General features: G+C 35.1%; 1 protein-coding gene across 1 annotated transcript in view; it reads right to left on the minus strand.

Moving 5' to 3' along the window:
• Positions 1 to 25,453, minus strand: part of LOC128679408 (somatomedin-B and thrombospondin type-1 domain-containing protein-like) — a 64,726-nt gene that overhangs the window by 17,834 nt on the left and 21,439 nt on the right. Inside the window, exon 2 of the mRNA XM_053761641.2 lies at positions 16,612 to 16,999. Coding sequence (XP_053617616.1) covers positions 16,612 to 16,843 — 232 coding nt within the window. The 5' untranslated portion in view covers positions 16,844 to 16,999. The remainder of the gene's footprint in view (positions 1 to 16,611; positions 17,000 to 25,453) is intronic.

The following is a 25,453-nucleotide window of genomic DNA, read 5'->3' on the forward strand; positions in this document are numbered from 1 at the left end:
AGATTGCATCGAAATAAAATTATAATTTAATTATATTCCATGTTCTTAACGCTGAGTTCCAAATTTGCCTCCGGGTCTGTATAAAAAAAATCAACACAAGTGCGTAATTTGGGTATTATTTATTATATTTTGATTTTAGGGCCATATAATAAACCTTTATTTACTTTACAAATTGGTACAAAACTAACTTAAGTTTTTGTAGAAGATTACAAATTATACGTGTGTCTTCTAAATATAAAAAAAAAATAGAATATTATTTGAGAAAAGGCTGCGGTGAAGTTTGTTACACCGCTTCTTCTTCACCTGCGCTTTGGAAGTCGGCAGTAGACTTAGTTTAAGTAATTTTCTTTTTTACGTCAATATGTGATGTGTTGTAAAATTGAATAATTTTGTATTTTGATTTTTGTAATAACTACTATGGTAAAGATAATTATTCAATCCAATTTTTAATGAATATTTGTTAAGATTTACGCTATGTTGGCAATTAAAAAAATGACTTGAAAAGTGAGTTGAAAAATTACACATGCATGCAATGACAGACTCGGCTTTATAAGCGCTTCGCTGCGTCTCGAGCGTTAATTCAGGTAGGTAATGAGCAACATAGCGTGCTTGTTTGTAATCCTAGAATTTTAACCGCCCTCCAACCTTCTTGTAATTTCGCATATACCTTACGAATACCTTTTCTCTCATAATTCCCTTAAAGTCGTACGCCAGTATATGTGTACGATGGTTTGAGCCAGGCTTTTTTGTGGAAAATTATGTGCAATTAAAGTCATGTAGTTAAAGTAGCTAACTACCAAATTAAGGGCGCTTTTAATCCGGTAGGTACCTAGGTGGCATATATGTTAAAATATTGTGCGTTCTGTTACACGCTTATACCACTTTATAATATTAGTATAGATTAGATTTAACTTGCAATTTATGTATGTAGGTTAATATATTTTTGCACTAATTCTTTTGGGTAATCTTTTTAGGTCTATTAGCCTTTGCCAATGCATTTGACAACATGGTGCCATGCCTGTACATGGTGACGTGACCTTCGCGTTTCGTAACTCTTGGCTTAGTCCAGCCAGCCTTAGCCAGCCAGTTGAGATAGAAGTAGTTAGTGGTGGTCAAGTGGTCAAAACCATCCGCATGTAATCGAAAGGACCCAGGTTCGAATCCTACTCCTGCCATGCGAGTTTGTATACCAATCTTTCTCATGAATAGTAGTTTTCATAGACCAAACTTGCTTCCGTGGAAGGACAAAATCGCGAGGAAACCTGCACACTAAGTACGACTTAACAGTTTAAGTTCATTTATGTGTATGCGATCATTTGCCACTAAACGCTGTAAGGTAGTCACAAAAGTCATAGGTGCCTTTACTCGAATTGACTAACCGACAATAAAGATAATATAACTGTAAAAGTGTTATACAAAAATACCAACAAATAATCGAACGAGTATCGTCCATACGATTTTTGGTCAACGGGATCCTATCATCCAATCATTCGCTTTACTGAGTCGAAAAATCGTACCATTAATTTGGGATCTTTGATTACGAATATATTGCTTTTGTTGTATGCCATCTTGTATTTCTTTCTGTTTTGTCCGGAGACGCAATTATTTTTTAATCTATAAGAAAAACTATATACTTTTGTGGTGTACTAATAGTAATAATATAATATGATTTTACCCGCAACTTCACCCGCGTTTATTTGGTGCGTCCGCTCATAACTTATTAGGTATTATTGATATCTCACGTTCTAAGCAACGTACCGCGATGAAACCTATACCAGATTTTAAGTTAAACCTACGGCTATACCACTGTAAAAATGCATCACATTCCTTCCAGTAGTTTTTGCGTGATACGCGAACAAACGTAGACAGACAGGCAAAAATTAAAAAAAAATGTTTTCGCTTCTATTGGTCTTATAAAGACACCCCTTAATTATATATTTATTTTTCTCTTATGTACATCGACATAGCCCACTAACAGTTTTAATATATGTTTACATAAATCTCAGATATATTTTTCTTTTCATAAATCAACTCCCAAATCTGGAGTAAAAACTTGTATGAAAACTGAACATAGATTCCGTAATCTGTGCGCTTTTTTCGTATAAATTGAGGCTGAAGGCGATGCACACAGAGTTCCTGTGAAGCACTTTTCCTGCATGGTTGTATGGGATTGTACCGCATGCGTGTATACGCGCGTGTACACGTCCGTCAAATTTCCACACAATTTTCCTGTTCACGTGCTGGATACGCGAACGGTGTGCACCGGCCTTTAACCTCAATTTCCCGGCCGTAGATGAGAAAAACAATATCCTATCACGTGACTCCCCGTGGGGAAAAATATAATGGTTCCTATAGTTCCAGGAACAGATTGAGTTAAGTAAGAATTGTCACGATAAATCCCAGTGGGATAAACTCGGTAGTTTTTACTGAAACAGTAACTGAGTTATATTGGTTTTGAGAAAATACCTTGATAGGAACCTGAGACCATCATAGCCAGGGTCCTAATCACACAACCAGTGGTTTGTTTTCAATAAGATTTGACCCAAACAAATAATGATAGTGAATTGAGTCTCATTAGCTAATATTATTAAAAATATTAAAACAACATACATTCTATCCAATATTCATTAATGTTATGGTAAAAAATTTAAGAATAAGTTGAAAACTTTTTACCTGCCTAAATGTAATAACAGCGACTCGCCGATGTCCAGATAAACGCTGCGAGATTATTGTGGTGCGCGGTTTTATAATGTTGTTGGATATTGTGGATTGTACTGAATAAAGGATTTAATAATAATAATAATAATAGTCAGTTATCACGATTATGGCAGGTGACCGAACTCTTTGCAATAGCCCATTCTCAGTTCATCCAAATTTAATTCTATAGACCAGTACTTCTATCCATTATTCTGCAATAGTTCACACTCCCGCCGAGACCTTTTCATGGGCATATCATTTTATTGGTATATCCGCGAGCGGGTTTTGGCGGGAGACCTACACAACATCAAAACTCTCCAAAGGGCCTCTACGTGATGGATCCACATCCCCACGCAAGCCTCTCAAAGGACCGGACTTAGTGCCGTGAATTTATAAAAGGAGATACATAATAATAATAAAACATGTAATTTACGAAACATTTCCAAAGCTAAATAATAAATACTTATCATGCAACTACTTAGTGAATCCTTGTTTAATTAAGCTGATGAGAGCAGGCTTTTTTCGAATAGAAAAAAGTGTTAAATGCAACTCCCAACTATTGAAATCAATTCAATATTAAGTACTAAGTTCCGAAGAGATTGCCGTCTTTTATTGTATATTGTGCAAGTTCTTGGAGATTTTCTGCGATCGAGAAAAAACTTTTTTATTTCTCATTAAGAAAAGCAAAATAAGATTTCAAATTCTGTTTCATACTTATTTTTTTGTTATAAATATAATGTACGATGTCGGCTTAGTGAACGACACGATCACCATACGTTTAAATCAAATCAAAATCAAATCATTTATTCAGAAATTAGGCCTTCACAGGCACTTTTTCACGTCATAATCTAAATTAAATGATGTTTACCAAAGCTACAAACTACTAGCATTTCGGAACGACCACTGCTGAGAAGAAATGCCGAAAGAATCTCATTCAAACAGTGTTGGTCCCTATTATGCCAGAAGGGCTTACCATTTTTTAAATATAAATTTATGTATAATTTTTTATCAGTAATATAACATGTAAGTACATAATAAAGTACATGGTCAAAAGGTATACTGAAACATATTATGATTGTGATCAAGTGCTGATGAAAGGATTTTAGGATGTAAAGTTGAGATATAATGAAGAAGGCAGAGTTTTTTCAATAGTAGTTTATTGTCTAAACGAATCATTCCTCGATTGGAGCTTAAATATTTCCACGTAAAATGTAAACTAAAACAAATGATGCGTGACCGAAGTACGGACAGCGCGCAAAACGAATGTCCGATGTAAAATCGTACAAATAATAAGCTAGTTTTAAATTAAAATGGTGCAACCTATGACCCGGTAATTGAGTAAAAAAAAACCACTATGCGACCCAAATTGCTCTGAACCGCGAAAGGGTTAACTATTTTCCACAGCATTTTAACGTTGCCTTACAAAGGGAGGATAAATAAGAGGCCATTTTTCTTGCAAATTGAGAGGAAAAATTGCGAAATAAATTGTTTCTAGACGGTAACTTGTGTGGTTAGTGCTTCGTCAATTTTTCATAGCTTCCAATGGTGATGTTTAATATAAAACAAAGTCGCTTCCTGCTGTCTGTCCCTATGTCTACGCAATGGATTATCATGCGCGTTTTTTTAAATAGATAGAATGATTCCTGAAGAAGGTTTAGTTGTATAATTTATTATGGTTTTACCAGAGCTAGTGTATAATCTGTGCTTGAGCGAAGTCAGGCCGGTCTGCTAGCTTTTTATAAACTAATAGCCCAAAGGCTTTGCTCTCTAAAATCTTCTCATCAATTCTTTCCCTCAAGTTGCACTAAATTGCTCACCATAAAACAAATTTCATCAAAATATTTCAGTGCCTTCCGAGTCTTCTTCAAGACTGTTGACCAGTACCATCGCGCACTCTTTCTCTCTCTCTCTCTCTCTCTCTCTCTCTCTCTCTCTCTCAAGGCGCGGCTGCTTCTTTCGTGACAGTGAAACACCGTAAACTGAGATCTGATTTAAAGTAAAATACCATACCAGTTCCTATAATAGTCACCTTTTCATTACTCCTCACAATCTTGAACATCGAGTGAAAATAGACACGATTACAAAACCATATCGATTCTCAACTCGATACACAAGACAAGAAGCTTTGATGAATGTTGACTTAGGCCGGGGGCGTGTCGGAGACACAGCCTGCATTCCGATGGAAGATCAAAGCTGGCACGGTATTGGAGATGCCACAGTACAGATTGGAATGGTTGAAATTTTGCCAGTAACTTGACTTTAGCTCAAAAGTCTGTAGAACATGTCATCTGACGCTCATACGCATATAATATGTAAATTTTTCGAAATCGACCAGTTATTTACCTATTAACAATAGATTTAGCTATTCAACAATTCACACAAACATTTTCGAATACTGCAACTATTTAGATAAAAAATCAACGAACTACGACTGTGAGAATGTGAGAATTACTGATGTACAGTCAACAGCCTAATGTTACAAATTATTTACACTATGCTCGCTTGTATCGCGGATCCGATGCACACAAATGCAGAAACTGGCACAACACATCCAGAACCGCAGACATTCTTTCTTATCACATGTGCTTTTGCTGGGAAGCGAACCCAGGACCTCCATATAACGGGCGAGCGTGGTGTATATACCACGAAGGTCGTCCGTCGAAGATCGTCGACACGCAAAGAAGAATATACTGAATGATATTTTTCAAAATGTCATAAACACATACTCAAAATTAGTACAATAGTAATCTAATGGTCTGGAATATTCTACAATGTTCAAATATCGAGAATTGAAGACATTTTTGGAAGTTCTACTCACTATTGCGCCCCGTAAATTGAATTGAGTTTGTCGAGGAATCTGATGTAGGCATGTAGGGAAAGTTTCAAACTCTATTTATTAGCAAGGGTGTAGGGCGTATGTAGGACTTTAGTGGCTACTTATGTATACCGTAATCGTATCGTATTGGTTGTAATTCGAATATATTATTCTACTTTTGTCTACGCCGCACATAACTTATAATCGGCAATATCTCAAGTTCTAAGCAACGTACAGCCTAAACCTATTACAAATTTATAAATTTGTTTGTTTGTTTGTAATAACTTTATTGCACGAAAATAAGTACATTAATCAAAATTAATACAAGAAAGATACATTGTACAACGGCGGACTTATCCCATGTAGGGATCTCTTACAGTCAACGGCGATAGGTTGAGAGGACGTGTATACAGTAGCAGGCTCGTCAGCAGTAATAACGTACAACATGAACAGAGAAGACTATAAATTTTAAGAAAATAAACAAATATACTTAGGAAAAGTAAAATCTAAATAAATACATAAATATATATAACAATAACAAAAAAATACATAAAATAGATATAAATACATATTAGAAATAACATACAATTATAAATACATAATATAATAGGCTAAATGTTAGACGTGACAAGAGAGGACTTAAGAAGTCTTTCTTTAAACGGAAGTTTTAGGAAGGAGCACCCTTAATATCCTTAGAAACCGAGTTCCACAGCTTAGCGCCCAAAATCGCAAATGATTTGGTATAAGTTTGAGAAGAGCTGGCAGGTATTTCCAAGATCTCTAGACGTACGCAAGTTAGTTAGACTAATCAACAGCGAAAACCGCATCAAATTCCATCTAGTAGCTTTTGAGTGATGCGCGAATTATTTATTAAGCATTTCGGAACGACCACTGCTGAGAAGAAATGTCGAAAACAAAAATATTATGGCTCATGTGACTGTAGGCTCAACTGGTTGTCTTGCTAACTGTCGCTTCTTCTGCTCCGTTCGAATACGTCCTGCTATGTCTACTTACTGGTCCAAATTGATTACGCTATTTCGAATCTAAAGAAGATGAAGAGAATCAACATCACATCAGTATTAATGTGGCTGAATTTTCTGAATAGAGGAATCTCGCTTTCATTTCATCCAACGTGAATTGTCTTTCATAGAAAAAGATATTCTGATACAGATTCTAATGAGGTCTTGCTTAAATAAATCATCAAGTCACTAACGAACCAGCATTTCTGAATAAATAAGCGCTTGTAAACGAGCTATCAGCTTAGCGGCCCTTCCGCTCGAAGATCCGGCTTCAATCCCGTCGTAGCACGATTTCCTTTGAGATTTGTTGTTGAATATAAACAACAACTATTATGTTAAACATTATAAATATATATTTGTTTCATTATTCAGTATGAACTGAAATCTATCTATATATATATAAAACTCTTGCGTTACTGAGCGACTGACTGACAGACAACGCACAACGAAACTACTGGGTGTAGAAATCTGAAATTTGGTGTGTAGGTTCCTAGGACATTGTAGGGGAGCACTAAGAAGGGATTTCTTGAAATTCCCACGGGAAACGGATTTTTACTCACATACGAAGACACATACGAAAAATAAAAATGATACTAATTAAGTCTGATTTTAAAATGTAATTTTTGACAAACTTTTATTGTCATCATCATGTTTTTTGTCAGTAAACCGTTGAGGAGCTTCCTCGTTGGGTGCCGATCCTGGATTCACCATCAGGTCGCGCTTATCATAATAACGCATTGGTCATAGAAACTGTACAAAATTTAAATTACGTCAATAAAAACTTGTGTCAAAAATTTTATCGGCGACTTGATCATACAATCTGACACCAGTGTTAGCAATTAGTTAATCGCTCATCCGAAAATAAAGAAGGTTTTTGTTTGAATAACTTTATTGCACATGATAAAAATACAAAAAAGTGCAGAAATTTTAGAGGAACTTGTGTAGGCAACGGCGAACTTTTAGAACTTATCCCATGAACGGATCTCTTCCAGTCAAGAAAAACATAAAACATAGGATAAAATAGGCCAGCCGTGCAAAGAGTAAAAAGAAAAAGCAAAGCAACATTACTATATTAAAAATACCTACTATCTGGTAATATTAAAGATGTGAAGTTTACTTGTTTGTCATTACAAAACTATAATGTTTACGGAGACTAAATTATAAGTTTTGAATCTACATTTTTCGTGTACTTACAGAGTTGATTCAAGAGCATTCACTGGAGTTCGCCTCAACGACTGTAGGCGCCCGTTATAATCAACTTAAATTTACATTTGCTAAATATAGAATTCTGCGGTATGCGGTCGATATTGCCGCCAAAATGGCAAAGGAATCTAAAAACGGCAACGGCTGGTGCTGAAATTGTAAGGTCAAAGCATCAAAGGGTGGGGAAATCTCACTAAGCCCTTTAGTGCCATCTTGTTTAATTACAAAATACAAAAGGAAAGGACATTACTTTTTCAGGGCGTTATCTCACTAATCCTAACTTCTGTCTACATAAATCTATAAGTAATCCATCCCACTAATATTACCAAAGCGACAGTTTGTGAGTATGTTTCTTACTTCTACACACAGAAACGGCTGGACCATTTTTTAGGAGATTAGATATTGAAGTAGCTGATACTTTGGATTGACGCATAGGTACTTTTTATCCCAAAAGTAAGCGATTCCCGTAGGTTTTGGTCCGATTACATGAGTAGGGAATTCAGAGGGTATAGCACCCATGACGCGGTGGTGGTGTAATGGTTAAGACGCCCGCCTGTGGATCGAAAGATCCCAGGTTCGAATCCTACTCGTGCCACATGACTTTGTATACCAATCTGACTCATGTACAGTAGTTTTCATAGACCACCACTTGCTTCCGGTGAAGGAAAACATCGTGAGGAAACCTGCACACTGGTTGATTATTATTAACTTGTGTGTGAAATGGAGAAGGTAATGGCAAACCACTCCATTAATAATGCCAAGAAAGTTGTTGTTTGTGTTTCATTCCACGTAATGACCACCCTCAGCTATAAGGAATATGACTATGAAGAAGCACCCGTGCAAACAGTAAAAGGACAAAAAACAATATTATAGAGTTTATCTATTAAGTATTATTAAAAATGTGAATGTGTGTTTGTCCATCATATGAAACAATGAAAGTGAAACCAATCCGATAATTCAATCCATTTCAAAGATGGCGGCAACAGGATTTGCACTAATGCAGCAGAGGACTGTAATGGCGACCATAAATTGCGATTAGTGAGTTATAGTGCGATTTTCTCTTTCCGTGAATCTGTTTGTAGGTTTTATATAAATATAAAAGCTATAGACGAATCTTGTGGATGAGTACTTGTCTGACAATTGAAATAATAATCATGAATGTAGTTATGATACGTACCTGTATAATTTGAATATGCAACCATTACTTATACTAGTATACATAAGTATGATCAATTTTGTATGTCTGACGGCGGCGCAGCGTGGCGCACTATGTATTCGGATATAAGACCTATTGTATTGTAATACCCGTGTCTGACAAAAATAAACATTATATGAATTATGAAAAATTTACACGCCCTCTATTTGCAATACTTCGATTGAGAACGAAAAAATTCTTTGCAAATAAACATGCAATTTGCAATCGATATTAAAAGAACGTACGCTTATCATATATAGGGTTACTGGTATCTAACGCATAACCTTCCAAAGGCGCATAAGGTAATACAGACTAACATCTTTTGTTCTACGACTTTTGTATAAACGTAATAAATACAAAAAATTTCCTTTTTTTAGTTTTAATGTCGTTTCTATAAAACGTTAACTCTTGTTCGATTCCGCTACATAACGCTACTGTACTATCTCGTGTTGCTTGGCTATTACATAGAGTTAAGATGTGTAGAATCTTTTATATCAAAAAAAAACTACCAATCACGAAAAGTCGTAGAATAAAATTTTCTTGTTTTGATGTATCCAAGCAGTCTTTAGGTTTTGGGTTTGATACCTGTAACCCTGTACACTAGATCTGGGATCACCTTTTGAGAATTTGGGGCATAAAAATGATGAATATTATACTTACTTATTTTTAAAGTATCGTACCTTAAATGGTATCGTATCCTATGGGATTCACATTGATAATGATTTTTTTCACAAATATACACTTTTCGCAAGGCACAGGTGGCGCATCTTATAATATTCAAGCTTGAGATTTACCTCGAAGCGCTTCTTAGGAAAGAGAGACGACATCAAAGACTTGATAACCAAAACTCCGACATTAGTTCAAATTCAAGACTATGGTACCCACTTGTTAGTATTGATTAACAATAAATGCCGACGAAATCTGGTTTAGTAAAAGCACCGGAAAACAAGGCCGAATTTTCCTAACTCCACTAATTTTGAAACCCAATTAAAATTTAACAAAGCGTAGGGTAACTTAATGCACCCAATCTAACCAGAAAATTTACGGGGTCATAATAAATGAGGTTTCGATTAAACGTGACCTGACAGGATCCATTTTTTATTTAGCTGATAAGTCCCAATGCTGAGCATAAATCCCCTATCAGATTTTCCCCAATATATCGCTCGCTCGGTTTGTATTGATATTTTCGTTTGTTCTCATTATCATCATTACAAGTTTCTTCGAAAGAACTATCTACTGACACTTTTGCCACGGTAGTTCCTTAAAAAAGAACAACTGTGATTTAAACCGGCACAATGCACGGCCATTTATTAAGAGAACAGCATTTTAATTATGATTCCGCGATATCCATTTAAATTTCTGTTCAAAGTTTATGTTATATGTACATAAAATATGATGAATGATAAGTAAAAACTACCATAAATAGCATGAAATGTAAGTTTGTATGATAGATGCGAGCACAGACGTCGATTACTCGATACGAGATAGATTTTGCTGCGGACGATACTGCGTGTTTCCTTACATATTTAAAACAAAATCTCCTGCCGCGCCTGTCTATCTGTCTGTTTACGATAAACTCAAAAAGGTTTCATGCGATTTTCTCCAGTAGATAGTGTGATTCCTGAGGAAGGTTTAGATGTATCATTTAATATATATTTATCCGAGCGAAGTCGGGACGGGGCGCTAGTGTAATATATGTGGTACTCCAGTATTTTTACCTAATTTATAATCGCCTTATGTCCACATCATTACAAATGTCTGAAGTTTTTATCCACAAAAGACCACGGCACATGGACGGAGGTCGCGTGTCCAACTTGTAACAAATGGTTGGTTTTGTGGACTTCTTTCAAAGTCGAAACAAGTTTTTGAAGGCTTTCCGCCGAGATTTATTTACCTTTCTGAGTAATAGAAACGTATGTCTGTGATGAACTTACTTTTTGCCAGACGCGAATTTACTTTCACGCGCGGAACTGCACTTTTTTGGATTTACAGTTAGGAGCAAAAAAAGAAACACCACATCGGCATACTTTTGCACAAAAGGTACCTCATATAAATTTTCAATAAAATTTTGCTATTGTGCTTTTGCTAAAAAATTAAAACATTTAAAAACGCAAATTAATATAGTATAAACATAAAATAAGGAGGAAAATGGATATAATACTTTTACAGCAAATAAATACGAGAAGATTTTGCAAGAATAAACTGCAATTCTGATACAATTAGCAAAATATACAACAAATAAAAAATAAAAATTTTCAGTAGGTAAGTATGTCGTATATGTATACCTACTATACTCGTGGTTTACTTGCGTCGACGTTTGGAAAATAATTGGCAGGAGACAGACATTCAGACATACGTCGAGAAGCAGGGATATTAAATAACATTATTAAAATACGATCCTGACGTAGGTACAGCTGTATACAGAAATGATTTCACAGAGAATATGAAAAAAAAAAAATTCTGCCGAAATATTTTTGTAAAATAAAAATGGTAATAATACCCACAAATTATGTATGTAAGTAATTTTTTTTAAGTATACCTTGTCATTGCCTTTTCCTTTCACAAACTAATTGATAAAACGCTTAGAGTACATGTTTACGCACCATTTTATACTTTCCCTGAAGCAAGTGATATTTAAACTCATGTGGCATGAGAAAGGGATTCGAACCTAGCACCACATAGATGTTCCTATCATTCCACCACCAATACCCAACCAAAATAATATCGTTTCATATATAAAATACTTATGTTAACAAGATGAGTTTATATGTATGAGGCGAGTAATCTCCGAAACTACCGAACCGATTTCAAAAATTATTTCACCATTAGAAAGATACATTATCCATTATAGATGTAGGCTATATTTTATCTCAAAATTCCCACGGGTGCGAAGCCCAGGGCAACATCTAGTTAGTTGTTGCATCATAAATTCTTACAACCAAAACACAGGACAAATTGAATCCTTAATTCTAATGCATCATAAAATGTCCTAAAAACGAAAAATGCTTTTTATTACAATTTCTAAGTAACCTCAAATTGCTCGCGCAAGAATTTCCCCATTTATTTCCCGCGATTTCATTTTACGTATACGTCATTTGTGATCTTGATCAATGATGGATTTTGGAAAAGATGAAAGGATTATCTATGGTTTTTATGAAAATATTTTGGAGGAAAAGTTTTTTTATAATGATACCAATTATTCTGAAAACTCAGTGAAGAACGATATTATGTTAAATAATTGTTATAAATATGACTTATTAACCTAATTCAATGAGTAGGAATTGGACAACAATTAATTCTATGAGATCTAAAAAAAACAACATTATGGGTCTGTTAAGGCAATGTAGTAACTACTACTATGACAATAGAGGTTAATATGGCATAACCCACTGTCCGTGCTACCTCGCAACAATAAAAAATTAAAGGCCCGTTGAGACGCGCTGCAGTAAGCTCATAAAATTTTCTAAAATATTCACACTCGTGCTTGCACATACATTGTAGTTGTAGTGCAATGAACTATAGATTATGCATTTTCGAGTCGAGTGAAGTGAGTAAAATCTTATGCTATTTTGAAAGATTAGTTTTTAAAATGCATACAAAAATATAAGATCTAAACAATATAATTATGTCGTGATATATAGAATAGAGTAGAATTGTAAAAAATATGTATAAACTAGATAAAATTAATACATATTTACGACCACTATGATATAATGTAGCTGGATCATTATACAAAGATTTAAAGTTGATTGAAAAGAAGAAACTCATGATTTTATTTTTGTCATAACTTTCAAGAGCGTTTCGACCGCTCCGGCTGCGCGGCCATTACAATCCGTCAATTTTCTTGAGGAAGGAATCATTTCCAAAATCAATCATTCATAAAATTGACATTACTACAGTACAGAGTAATTAATGTAAAGTCATATAGTAAAACTGGTAAAACTCATACTTGTCTTGTAATGGCCTCAAACAAAATTCTTCCCTATTATTCTACCCTATAATCTCGATGGCTTTCATGCAAAGACAAAGGCAAAAGCTACACAATATTATAAATATCAGTTTCATTATTTTATTTATGTTTTAAACTCTCAGCTACTTCAACCTATTGGTTAATTTATATTTATATTAGACACAGCACTGCGTTTCATTATTAATTTTTAATCTTCCAATTTTATCTATAAATTATTCGGTTGTATGTCCGCTTGACGTAAAAAAATATATTAAACTTTTGGGAGCGACTGTACAAGAAAAAAACGTTTAAAAACGGTATGAAAACGTAGTAATAAAGAATATGCAAACACCCTGGGGGTTGCAATACGGGGGATTAACCCCTCTCCCCCCACCCCACCCCTACTCGTACTTACATTAAATATTAAATAAGTGTTTGTGCCTAAAACAGCTAGGTGTTACAACTTAGTAGTTCATTGTCGAGAAGAAGAATATTACGTAAAGCAACGTAGATGGCAGCACCTGTACTTTCGAAATAATCACCCGTTACCATGGCGCCATTGTTATTCTAGAAAGACTTGTGTATGTAAAAAATGGGGTATTCTACTAAACCTAGTCTTACCCCAGGCATAGCTATGTGGCACTACTAGTAATTAGTATCTTCGGAAATATTCCTTTTACAAATGGTTGCGGTAAAAGGAAGCCGTTTACTCAGTATGACACTACCAATTAAACCAGTTGTGTCTCAGAGAACAGCTACTTTCCTAGGCACTATCAAAGGGCGGAGTGCGGGTTAGCGTTTCACTTCTCACCATCGAATCGATTCGAACTGAGACACAGCGAACCAATCACATTGCGCCATTGTGACGAAACGACAACCACACTGCAATGTCATTTGAACAAATAAAAATTATGATTATGATTGGTTGAGAAGTGAAATGCTAATGCGTACTTCGCCCACAGTTGTGCCAAAGTAAATATATTTTCTTTTCTGTGACACAACTAGACACAACAGTGATAATAATACCGTATCGGTCGGCGATGCGTTCCTATTATATCATTAATGCATTCGATTTATTCAAATTATTAAAGATCAGAATTTAAATTTCAAAAATAAAAAGCACCTCAGGTGACTGATAAATGTTATTATAATTTGAACGATTTTTTTAATGATAGACTCAGATAAAAGGTTAGTTAATTGTTACTTTTATTTATTCAGTTTTGTCTTGTGGGATGATAGCATGCTCTCCATTTAAATTTGCATACCCGTGGACGGTGAAACATGTACGATTAAGTTTTTCTTTTAACACCACGTTGTAAAAGAATGTAAACTCATGTTTTTGCAAATAAACAATCTTTGTCTTTGTCAAATTTTCCCCGATTGTACTGTATGTTGTTGACGACCTCCGTGGCCTAATGGTCATCATGCTTGACTGCTACACTGGAGGTCCCAGGTTCGAACCCGGTCAGGTCAAGATGGAAAATGATCTTTTTCACATTGACCTGCGTCTTGGATTTTTATCTATATATGTATATGTTATAAAATATAGTATCGTTGAGTCAGTATCCCATAACACAAGTCTCGAACTTACTTTGGGGCTAACTCAATCTGTGTGATTTGTCCCTATATATTTATTTATTTAATGTATGTTGTATGTAGTAAATGCCTAGTCTAATTTATGCTTTACTAAGTCGTTGTCCTTGTCTTTTTAACAGTCAACTTATTATGGACTAAAAGGCAAAGACGGCTAAATACGACGCTCTGGACTCCACGTAGTTGTGATTTCATGCGATTTACCAGCACCTGAAAGCACATCTATGGGTTGAGACCAAAGCCGAAATGTACCTAGGTACTTAGCTTCGTCACGTGACAAACGGATTAAACATGGCTGTAGCGTTAATGAGTTTAGTGTTAGTACAGTAAACTCATGTCTACGAACTTCTTTGCAAACGTAATAGAGGTGAATCTGAAATTAACTAATATTTCCACTGACCCCGCTTGAGAGAGACCTGCGTCAATTGATCACAATAAATCGAATAAAGAATGTTCAATAACTGTATTGACGTCAAAGCGCAGGTGAAGATGAAGAAGAAAGTGTAAACGGTTATAAACTGAATTTTCTTCTCAGAGTCGATAGGCAACCAACCTAATCACTAATGAATTTGAATTCCAGCAACAAGCACGCAATGCAACCTTTGGAGTTTGGCAACTTTTGAACTGGATTGAAACGAGATACTGTATTTTATAATTAAAATTGCTATAACGACGTAATAAACAAATTAACTGCTGTTACAAACTCAATTAATCAATCCCTAAGTTCTGCCCGACGGGTGCGTTTTACAAATAGACAAACTTTTGCCGCGTCTAAGCATAGACAAGATAAAGCGGTATTACGCGTTCAGATAGCGGAGGTAGCTAGCAATGTGCCGCTGAGAAATTCTCTATTCTCGCATACAGTACCAGTGTTAGAGCCCAAGGCGCCGGATTTGTAGGGGCGCCGCAGATTTGCGAATGAAATTTTTTAGCTCAACACACGACGACCAATAGGCGGGATAGAATTAACGAATGACATTTTTTTATTTTCTAATCTATTTTTACTTTATGAATTACAGACAGGGGACGCCGAAGAGCGCATGTATCGCCAAATCCGGCATTGCCCGGAAATTTCCTATCTTGAGAAGTGCCGCAAATTTCCATGAGAAATTCTCATCGGAAATTTCATGGAAAAGATCTGAAGAAAATTGTCGGGGATTTCCGAGAATATTTCCTGGTCGTTTATGTGCGTTTCCGAAACTTTCGAGAACGGCACATCGCTGTGCCTGTGCCTCAAGTTACATAAACATTTTTGTTATCTGTGCCCGACAGTGGCAACATCGAAGTTTGAAAGTGCGTTTAATGTAGGTTGATTTTATTACTCGTCGTTTAGGGTCAGTTATTAGAACTTCTTATCAGCTGTTGCCAGTGGGTACTTCTTAAAGTTAACGCGTTAAAAGTGAAGTGCATGGGTAAAAACCATAGATAAAAAAAATATAAAAACTATAAAAACAACGCGAGAGACTAAGAACACTTTTTTAGTCTGCAGAATTGATTTCGCCCACAGTATAAATAAATATTATCTACTTATTCGTATTTTATTTATCTAGCTAGCTATAGCGCGCAGCTCCACCCGAGGTAGCCTATGTTTGACCTCGAGTCATTAAATATATATTTTCCTAATTTCATTATATTGGCCTAGCGGTTTAGCCATGAAAGTGTGACAAGACAAGACAAAGACAAAGTTTGGAATTTTCGCATTTATAATATTTGATTGGACAAATAATTTCCTTTTTATAGATACTGATTATTTTAATTTAATGAACATTCATTTTATGTTTCGCAACATAAATATAATGTACAATAGAAAGAGTACAATGGTACAGGAATTCGTTTATTTCTTCGCGGAGAAAATATAAGTTTTCACGGAACAATAGACTGTCGGAGGACTTCAAGATGAAATATTTTCATTGTATATGTATACCTACCTCCTATAGTACTTACTACAGAATATATCCGCAATAATTAGCTGTAAAAATATCATCGTACGTGTCGATATTTGATCGTATTAAAATAAGAAAACTACATAATATTACCTAAATAACATATACTTAAAATAAAACGTGTAAAAAAAACAGTGTTTCCTTGTAAAATACATTTAGAAAATATCGTTAAAAAACATAGTTGAAAATAATCTTACCTCCACATGTTTCTCTGAAATCCGGACAGCAATCGCCGAGCTTCAGGCAAGCGTGGTCGCAGTAACAAGGTTTATCCGTCAAATCTTCTATAATAGCGTTCTGATGGGCCTTCTGTACTACACAAGAACTGTCCCTTCCTGGACAACACAGATTGGAATCCCTACAATAATTCGCGCCACAATGTCCCGCCAAACACACAGCACTAGCAAAGCATAGCCAATAACGAAGCATTTTTAAAAAAGGCAATGGAGTTCACTCAGTCGGTGCCGAAATTGAAATGTAGACTTGTTTCAAGAGCGGCTTTTTTGATTTTCAAATTTTTTAAATTGAATCTAGTTTTGTTCGAATGTCATTCCGAATTCAAACCTCGCCGTGTTGGAGTCAGTTCTGAAACAAATAAAAAAGTTGGTCATTGCACGTTTAACGTTAAAAAGTTTGGAATGTTTTAGGTTTTTTTTATGTCCATTGGAGTCGGATAATGGGACATTTTTAATCATGTTACACAATTAACTTAGAAATATAACATTTTATTGTAGGTATAAGACAAATTTCCTTTTTTAAATGTAGACTGATTTTTTTTTAAGTGTCATTGCCAAACCGTTGAATTGGCCAAATTGAAATATGGCCATATCATCATTCGCTGACTTTTCATGATCTTCACCGACTTTATGATATTAGTAAAGTGTAAACTAAATGAGATAACAGTGACGACACCAAATTACGTTAAACTTATGAACCAACAAGATAATATAAAATTACGAAGTGGTCATTATAACGGTCTTTTAATGTCAACGAACTTTTATAGGGCTGCCATAGGAACGAAAGCGAAGTGATTTTGCGATATTATTAAACGAAATATATTTAATCAATCTGAGATGATATTAGTAACTAAGTGTATAGATAATTTGTATTTTAAATTCTTTATTAATTTAATATATTTCTAAACTCATACAGTCCACATGTTCATATAGTAACATTTATGTTGTTAAATTGTTTGTTTTCCCTTATTTTAATTAGATAAAGACTGTCGTCTTAGGTGGTAAAAATAATGACAATCAGAATCAATGACAGTTCTTTCTTTTTCTTTTAAAATAGTACAGAAGTTTAGCGGCCAGTACTTGTTAATTACTTTTTTATACTTAGCAGTTTTATACATAGCGGTATGTATAAAAAAGTAATTAACAAGTACTGGCCGCTAAACTTCTGTACTATTTTAAAAGAAAAAGAACATACTGTTATGTATAAAACTGCTATGTATAAAAAAGTAATTAACAAGTACTGGCCGCTAAACTTCTGTACTATTTTAAAAGAAAAAGAAAGAACTGTCATTGATTCTGATTGTCATTATTTTTATGTGACAAAATAGAGTTTTTCATCACATTAATTAAGTACTCTTAGTTTCATCTCATAACTTTTAGAAATTACTAGTATTGAATAGCAGAAGTCTAGTGAAATACAGCTGGAAAATGTTATCTTTATGTTCGTGCTAACCTCAAAATCTAACTGTCCATACAATGGGCTAGTATTTAACCGAGCGAGAGAAGCGAGAGAGGTGTAACATTCTACTTGGGGCAAAATACATTTTTTTTTATATATAAGTTTGTAACGCGATTCGAACCGTTAGTTCGATTTTGATGAACATTAAAAGGTATGTAGAATATGCCAATAGAATTTTTAAGTTCGTGGGGTATTAAAAACGGTTCAGTCGTTTCTGAAATATTAACAATTTTCTCAAAATTGATTGTGTCCGCGAGGTCCAAGTTCGCGGCGAACAACTAGTTTTATAAAACCACAAAACTACAGAACAGCAATATAACAACCCTAAAATAAAAAAACAATAGTTGTTAATCAGAAGTCCAGAATCCAGTTTTTGTCCGAGTTCTATTTAGTCTGTCATGTTTTGTTTTTGTCTCTGGCGCGGGCTCTGGAAATTAAGCCCGTACGCATAACCCGTACAGTATAAACGAAACCAGAATATCCTTATGCGTCTTTTTTTATTGTATATGAACCATTGTTGTGACTCTTTGATAGCTTTGTTGTAATGGAATGAAATTTGATAGTAAATTGATTTTTAAATATTTTTTTTTTTTTTGTATGCGTAATGTTTGGGGTTGAATCTTGTAACTCAATTTTGAAACAGAAATCTTCAAGCGATCGAACTGAAATTTTGTACATTCACAATTTTAATTTAGATGAAAATTTATTATTATGGGTAAGCATGACCCGATGGTGCACCCAAGAACGACTCCCGACGAGGGAACTGGGAACATCCCGAAAGTTTACTTCTTCTTCTTCTATGAGTGCCTCTCCAACTAGCGAAGGTCAGCGAAAGTTTACTGCAAGCTCATGATTTTTTGTTACGCTTTGAAGTTATTCCATTGCTTGTACACTACTTTTTAGACAACAATTTGTGAAAAAGCATATGTTTAAAAAGCCAAAACTCTTGTTTACTATAAAAAACTTTCACCTTTTTCGAATCAACAAAAAGTATTCATAACAAAACAAAACATGGCGGACATACACAAACACGTCACGAACAATAGAGCAATTTGTTAGTCAAATACGACCGAATCCAAATTTAAATAACAATCATTAATACCGGTTTATATTTTCATTTGGACTGATTCTAAATACACGACTGCTAAAGAAAGGAGTGTTGAGTTCACACGAAAAAAAATTACTCTCATTTTACAAGCTGTCTTTAGTTTCGTGGGTCGGGTCGGGAGGTTCCCTCTACTGTGGTTGAGCTTCGCGATGGCTGACTCACGCGTCAACTCGTGAACGGGTGCTGCCGGGGGAACTGGTCAGCTGGATCTTATATTAAAAGTTTTTTCATTTGATTACATAGTATATATACATATATATTATTTTATTTTCCTTTCATCAGCATTGATCACAATCATAATACGTTTCAGTATACCTTTTGACCATGTACTTTATTGTGTACTTACATTACTGATTAAAATAGTACATAAATTTATATTTTAAAAATGGTAAGCCCTTCTGGCACAGTTTGAATGACTGTCTGAGTGAGTTTCTTTCGGTATTCTCAGAAGTGGTCGTTCCGAAATGCTACTAGTTTGTAGCTTTGGTAAATATAATTTAATTCAGAATATGACCTGAAAAGTGCCTGTGAAGGCCTAATTTCTGAATAAATGATTTGATTTGATTTTGATTTCACCCGTCCGTGTGTTTGTCTGCATTACCCGTGGATGAGATGTTTATTTATTTATTTCAACATTTATGTTATCTTGCAAGTTAAATTTCACCTAATTCCGCTTGTCCTACAGAGTTGGAATTCCGCATAGTTACTTCAGTTTGCATTGCAATTTATTTAGGATAAACATAAGCTGATACAGCCCAGGACGAGCATCCAAAGAGTATACTCGTGAACCTGCACGGACACAATATCTTGTCACACATTGAAGGCACACATTGATCTCTCTCTGATGACAATAAATTCCGTGATTCTATTTCAAGTATAAATTGGAATTACCGGGAATCTCCCCTGGGAATTTCGGGATAAAAAGTACCCTATGTGTTATTCCGGGTGATATTCTATCTGTATACCAAATTACATAATAATTGATCTAGTAGATTTTGCGTGATAGAGTAACAAAGATACATACATTCACACATGCAGCCTCACAAACTCTAGCATTTAATACTATAATGTCTAGTTCATAGTTCATAGTAATATTGGGTAAGCATGATTAATAATTCCGAAGACTGTCGAAGCGTGGTAGCTGCGCTGGGTGCCCTGGGGCCTGGAGTCTAAGTTACAAGCGACCACGCATCTCTCAGTAGACAGAGACAACTATATAGTCGTCCCGAGGCGATAGCTGGATCAGAATCTTTCAGTAATAACAGGTTGCTAACCCATTGTTTTTAGTCGAATCTCCAGTTCTAAGCCGTTGATTGGCTTTTACAATCTGCGAGGTAGGAGAAGCGGCTGGCACATTAAATATTTTTCTTTTCCTCCCAAACAACACCAAAAAAAATCAATCAATAAAGCTATGATTTGTTTTATTTTTGTCTATACAGGCATTGATTGTTAGAGTAGGTTGCACCGTCAACTTTGACGTTATTTTTAACGTGCACAGAAGAACACAAAGTAAGCCAGTTTGCCTAAATGTCAGCCGCGCACCGGTCAAAATAACGTAAAATTGACGGCGCAACTCAACCTTAATCTGTTAATTCGTGCGTGGATTATCATGAAATCACTACCAAATATATTATAGCAACCTGAGTGAATGTCATATATCAAAAGACAGCGGATTGGACAGCGAACTCTGGGCTCCGTCCGACGCTCAACGGCTAAGGAAGAAACAGGGAATACGACCAGATGAGTGAGAAAAAAACACATTTTTTTTTACTATATTATTTAATTTACCAGAACGTCATCAGCTTATAACTCAGACCAACATTGCAGAATCTTTGAGGCGCGGTTAAATCGTGAAGTTAAAACATAATAAGTTAAATCAAGAACAAGTAACTCCCAAAGTCTATCACGCCTCATCAAGCAATATAACTTATTTACATCTCTAGGGATGTAATGCGATGCTTTCAGATGAACAAGCGTTTTTAAATATAACTTGAAAATAGGAATGACTTTTTATATGTAAGTTACTTTTGCCCACGACTTCAGTGAAACATTTAGACTCTTTCTGGTTTCCCCATACATACTTTGAACCCCCTTTTTTACCCCCTTAGAAGATGAATTTTGAAAAATCATTTCTTAGTGCGCCCCTAGACTACATAAGGAACCTACGTGTTAAATTTGAAGCTTCTAGACCCAAAGAGCCAAAATTTTCTCATCTTTAGTTCAATTTTCTGTTTCCCGCTGCGTGTCTCGTCCCGCTCCTACTCTCACACCCGCTTTCTGCAACGCGTGCCGTCCCATTATCCATGACGTTTTACGTCCCGATTTTTGGTTAATACAAACGTAAATTAATATTTTTTTGTATATACTATTACTGTTATTTACTACAAAAAGTAAATGTGCCAATTTTCATCTTTTTATCTTGAAAATTGTATTAAATCCCATACAATCTTTCACCCCCCTTATGAAGGGATTGAGGGTTAATTTTCAGAAAAATTTGAAACAGGTATTCATTACTTTATTGTAAACAACCAAAATCCAAATTTTCGAGTCACTAACTTCAACGGTGTAGAACTTTCATATTTACAGTTTTCACCCCCTTCGGAGTGGAATTTACAAAAATCCTCTTTTGGTGCTCACCTATACTCATCTACATGCCAAATTGCAGCTTCTCACCCAGCAGTTTTTCGGGTGTATGTTGTCTGTCAGTCAGTCTAGTCAGTCAGTCACTCAGTAACGGAAGAGTTTTATACTGATATATTGATACATACTGCGCCCATTATATCTATATCAGACTTTAATCGATAAAAACAATTTGTTTATATTCTGTTTACACCTTTCTACAAAATTTTAAAGTAAATCGGCTCCGTGGATTGTTATTTTAATTAGGACCCCCCTCATTTTCCGGAATGAAATGTCTATAAGATGTTAACCCGGGATTCTGAGGCATTTTTGATTCATAATTAGTTTTTCAATTATCCTACGGGAGTCTATCTGTCTGTCTGTCTGAACGCGCATCACTCGATATCTACTGGACCGATTTGCTTGAAATTTGGTATGTAGGTACCTTATATACCGGGATAACATCTTAGATACATTTCATCCTGGTAAAAGGTCAGGTTCCTAGCTATTGCCCGCAGCTTCGCCCGTGTGAATTTCCCACGGGAACTGACATTTTTCCGGGGATACAAAATTTTAAGATTTCTTGAGCAGATAAAGCGTGAAGAGGTAACAAACAAACTTACTTTCGCATTGATAATATTAGTTAGGATTAGGATACCATTGTATTCTGCAAATAGTTGCCTAATCGAGAACAGTTGGATCGTATTGAATAGCTCCGATTCTCGATTTAAATTAATCGAGTTAGCTCGTTTCGGATCGATCGCAATGGAAGCATAAACTTCTGTGCTTAGTCACTGGAAACTTTCAGCAGAGTTAATGGTGAAGAGTTCCCGTTTTGTAGCATTGAGTATTGCCAGTTCAAAGAGATATTTCATTGTAACTAATTATTTGTAGTCGCAGACGTTAGATTGCGAGAAAAAGTTATGTCTTTGCATTGGATTACCAAGCAAGAAATATAATAAAATTTGATTACTTTTCCTACATTGTACAACATTTTTATTTGAACAATGAGCTGTGTACCCAACTCGAGTATAACAAGGAGGTAATATTATCACCCCTTTACTTCGCGTTAACACTTTACGTGAAGAACAAAATATTAAACACATAGAAGTGGTGCCTCATCTAAAAAACCTCAAGTGCGTGACGATTTACGCTCAGAGGGTTCTATAAAATTAGCTATATTTATTATTGTTGTGAACTTAAATACTAGTTGTTCGCCGCGAACTTAGACCTTGCGAACACAATTTTTTTTTTTTTTTAAATTGTGAATATTTCAAAAACGACTTAACCGATTTTGTTGACACATACCATTTAAATTTCATCAAAATCACAATCACAAAAATACATAAATACAATAAATGTATTTTACCCCAAGTTGATTTGTTTAATTAATTAGAAAGTGAACTAAATCACTCTTAACAAATGTTCAAAATTTCTACAAAATAAATTACAAATACAAAAATAGCGTTCATTTTCAGCCATTGAAGCTTTTAGTTCCCTATTCTAGATAAGACCACATCATATTTTCCCGTGGATGTATAAAAAATTTTGATAGCTGATAAACAGCAACATCATTCCCAATGAAGGTTGACATCAAGCACGCGGCCGGTCTAATCACAGCTGAATACTAAGAAAATTGAGGTTTTTTAACGCGCCTCAGATACATTTATTTATAGTCAAAATGACAAGCCCAATCAAACATTGGAAAACTCAGATACTGAGCTACGGCGCTTCGCGACGCTGATGCAAGCGAGAAAACACTCAGATGAAAGAGCCACTTCTGTATTTTTCATGTTTTACAATAAGAGCTAGAAGACGAACAATTTGAGAATCTACCGTGACCCTTGACCTGGTTATCGCACGTAGTAAGAACTTTATATAGCAACGGAATAGTGGCTGTTACCCACAAATGTTATTCTAATAAATTAACTGCACACTGGTCCTAAAGCGGGAAAAACAAACATAATTTTAAACATATAAGTAGGTATGGTATCTAAATCATCATTTAATATATTTAATAATCGTGATAATACTATACCTATAATGCTGTGTGTTTAGATCTATGTTTCTAATTGTTAATTAGCATCGTTACGTCTCGATGCATAATAAGATTGGCTATAAATGGGTTTGCTGAAGTGTTTTCTTCTTCACTTCGGAAGTCGGCAGTAGACTTAGTATTTAAGTAAATATTTGACGTCAATAAGTGACGTATATCATACTCAGTTGAAAAAACAATTTGATTTCGACCAGAGCAACGCGTAAGATTCGAACATTTATTTGCCAAAGAATTCTATGAAACGAAGCTAGATAAAAAAAAAATGCTTGTTTTCAACACGCCATGTCAATATTAAAGACTAGATGTTACCCGGGGCTTCGCTCTCGTGGGAATTTTGAGATAAAATATAGCCTATAGCAATCTTGGCTAATGTACCTTTCTAATGGTGAAACAATTTTTGAAATCAGTTCGGTAGTTTTGTAGATTACCCGCCTCAAACATACAAACTCACAAACGCTTACCTTTTTATAATATTAGTATGGATATAGTATAGAAGTATAGATAAAAAAATTTACGAAAATTATCACTCTCCTCCGACGGGTATTTCTTTTTTTTTTTCTAAAAACCTTCGAATACTTCCCACTGTGCTTGTGTCAGCGTGTTCCCTTTACTTAAAATATTGGATCTCAGCGAATTTGCGGTTCCACGCGTGATCACAGGTACGTGACGTGTACTTGTAATGCGGCGTTTTGCTTGCCCCAAGTGTACCGAGCGTCAAGATATGATATGGAATGTTTTCATTGAGACTTTTCTTTATTAATACAGTACTAGCTTTTGCCCGCGACTTCGTCAGCGTGAGTTATTCTGCGAAAACGGAACACAAACTTTCACCCCCATTATAGTCAGTTGGGGGATGATTTTTAAGAAAATCTAACCTATGTTTGAACGGGAGACTTTAACTATATGCATACCAAATTTCATCAAAATCGGTCCAGCGGTTTTACCGTGAAAGCGTAACAGACAGACAGACTTTCGCATTTATAATACTTGTATTTATTTTTTTCATAGATATCATATACTGATTTATTAAAACTATAATTTTGCAGTTTTATCGCTCTTAATTTTTCATCACCAAATTTTCAGAACGCACAAATCTCTGTAATTTTTTTAGTCGTCCATTGTGAATCCCATATGCTTATATAAAACATAACATACTATATACTAACTTAATACATACAAAACTTGTTTAAATACTAGCTTTGGTCGGCGGCTTCACCCGCGTAAATTTCTCACAGGAACAGTTATTTTTCTGGAATGCAAGGTACCCAATGTCCTTCTTCATACTTCAAACTATATGTACCTATGCAAAATTACGAAGAGGTTGGTTTAGTAGACAACGGGTGCATGAAGACGTTACAAACTATATTATAACTTTATACTTACGCATTTATAACATTAGTTAGGACTTCAAATAACTGACTAACAACAAAATCACGGAATGTAGGATTAAGGGAAATGACTTGTGTTATGTTAACAAATTGGGAAGTTTGTAATTTGGTTTAAAACCCTTACTCCCGTATTTACATTTTAATTTAGGCACGTATGCTCTTGGATCAAGTTT

This window comes from Plodia interpunctella, chromosome 21 (assembly GCF_027563975.2).
Source record: "Plodia interpunctella isolate USDA-ARS_2022_Savannah chromosome 21, ilPloInte3.2, whole genome shotgun sequence".
Classification (NCBI taxonomy): domain Eukaryota; kingdom Metazoa; phylum Arthropoda; class Insecta; order Lepidoptera; family Pyralidae; genus Plodia; species Plodia interpunctella.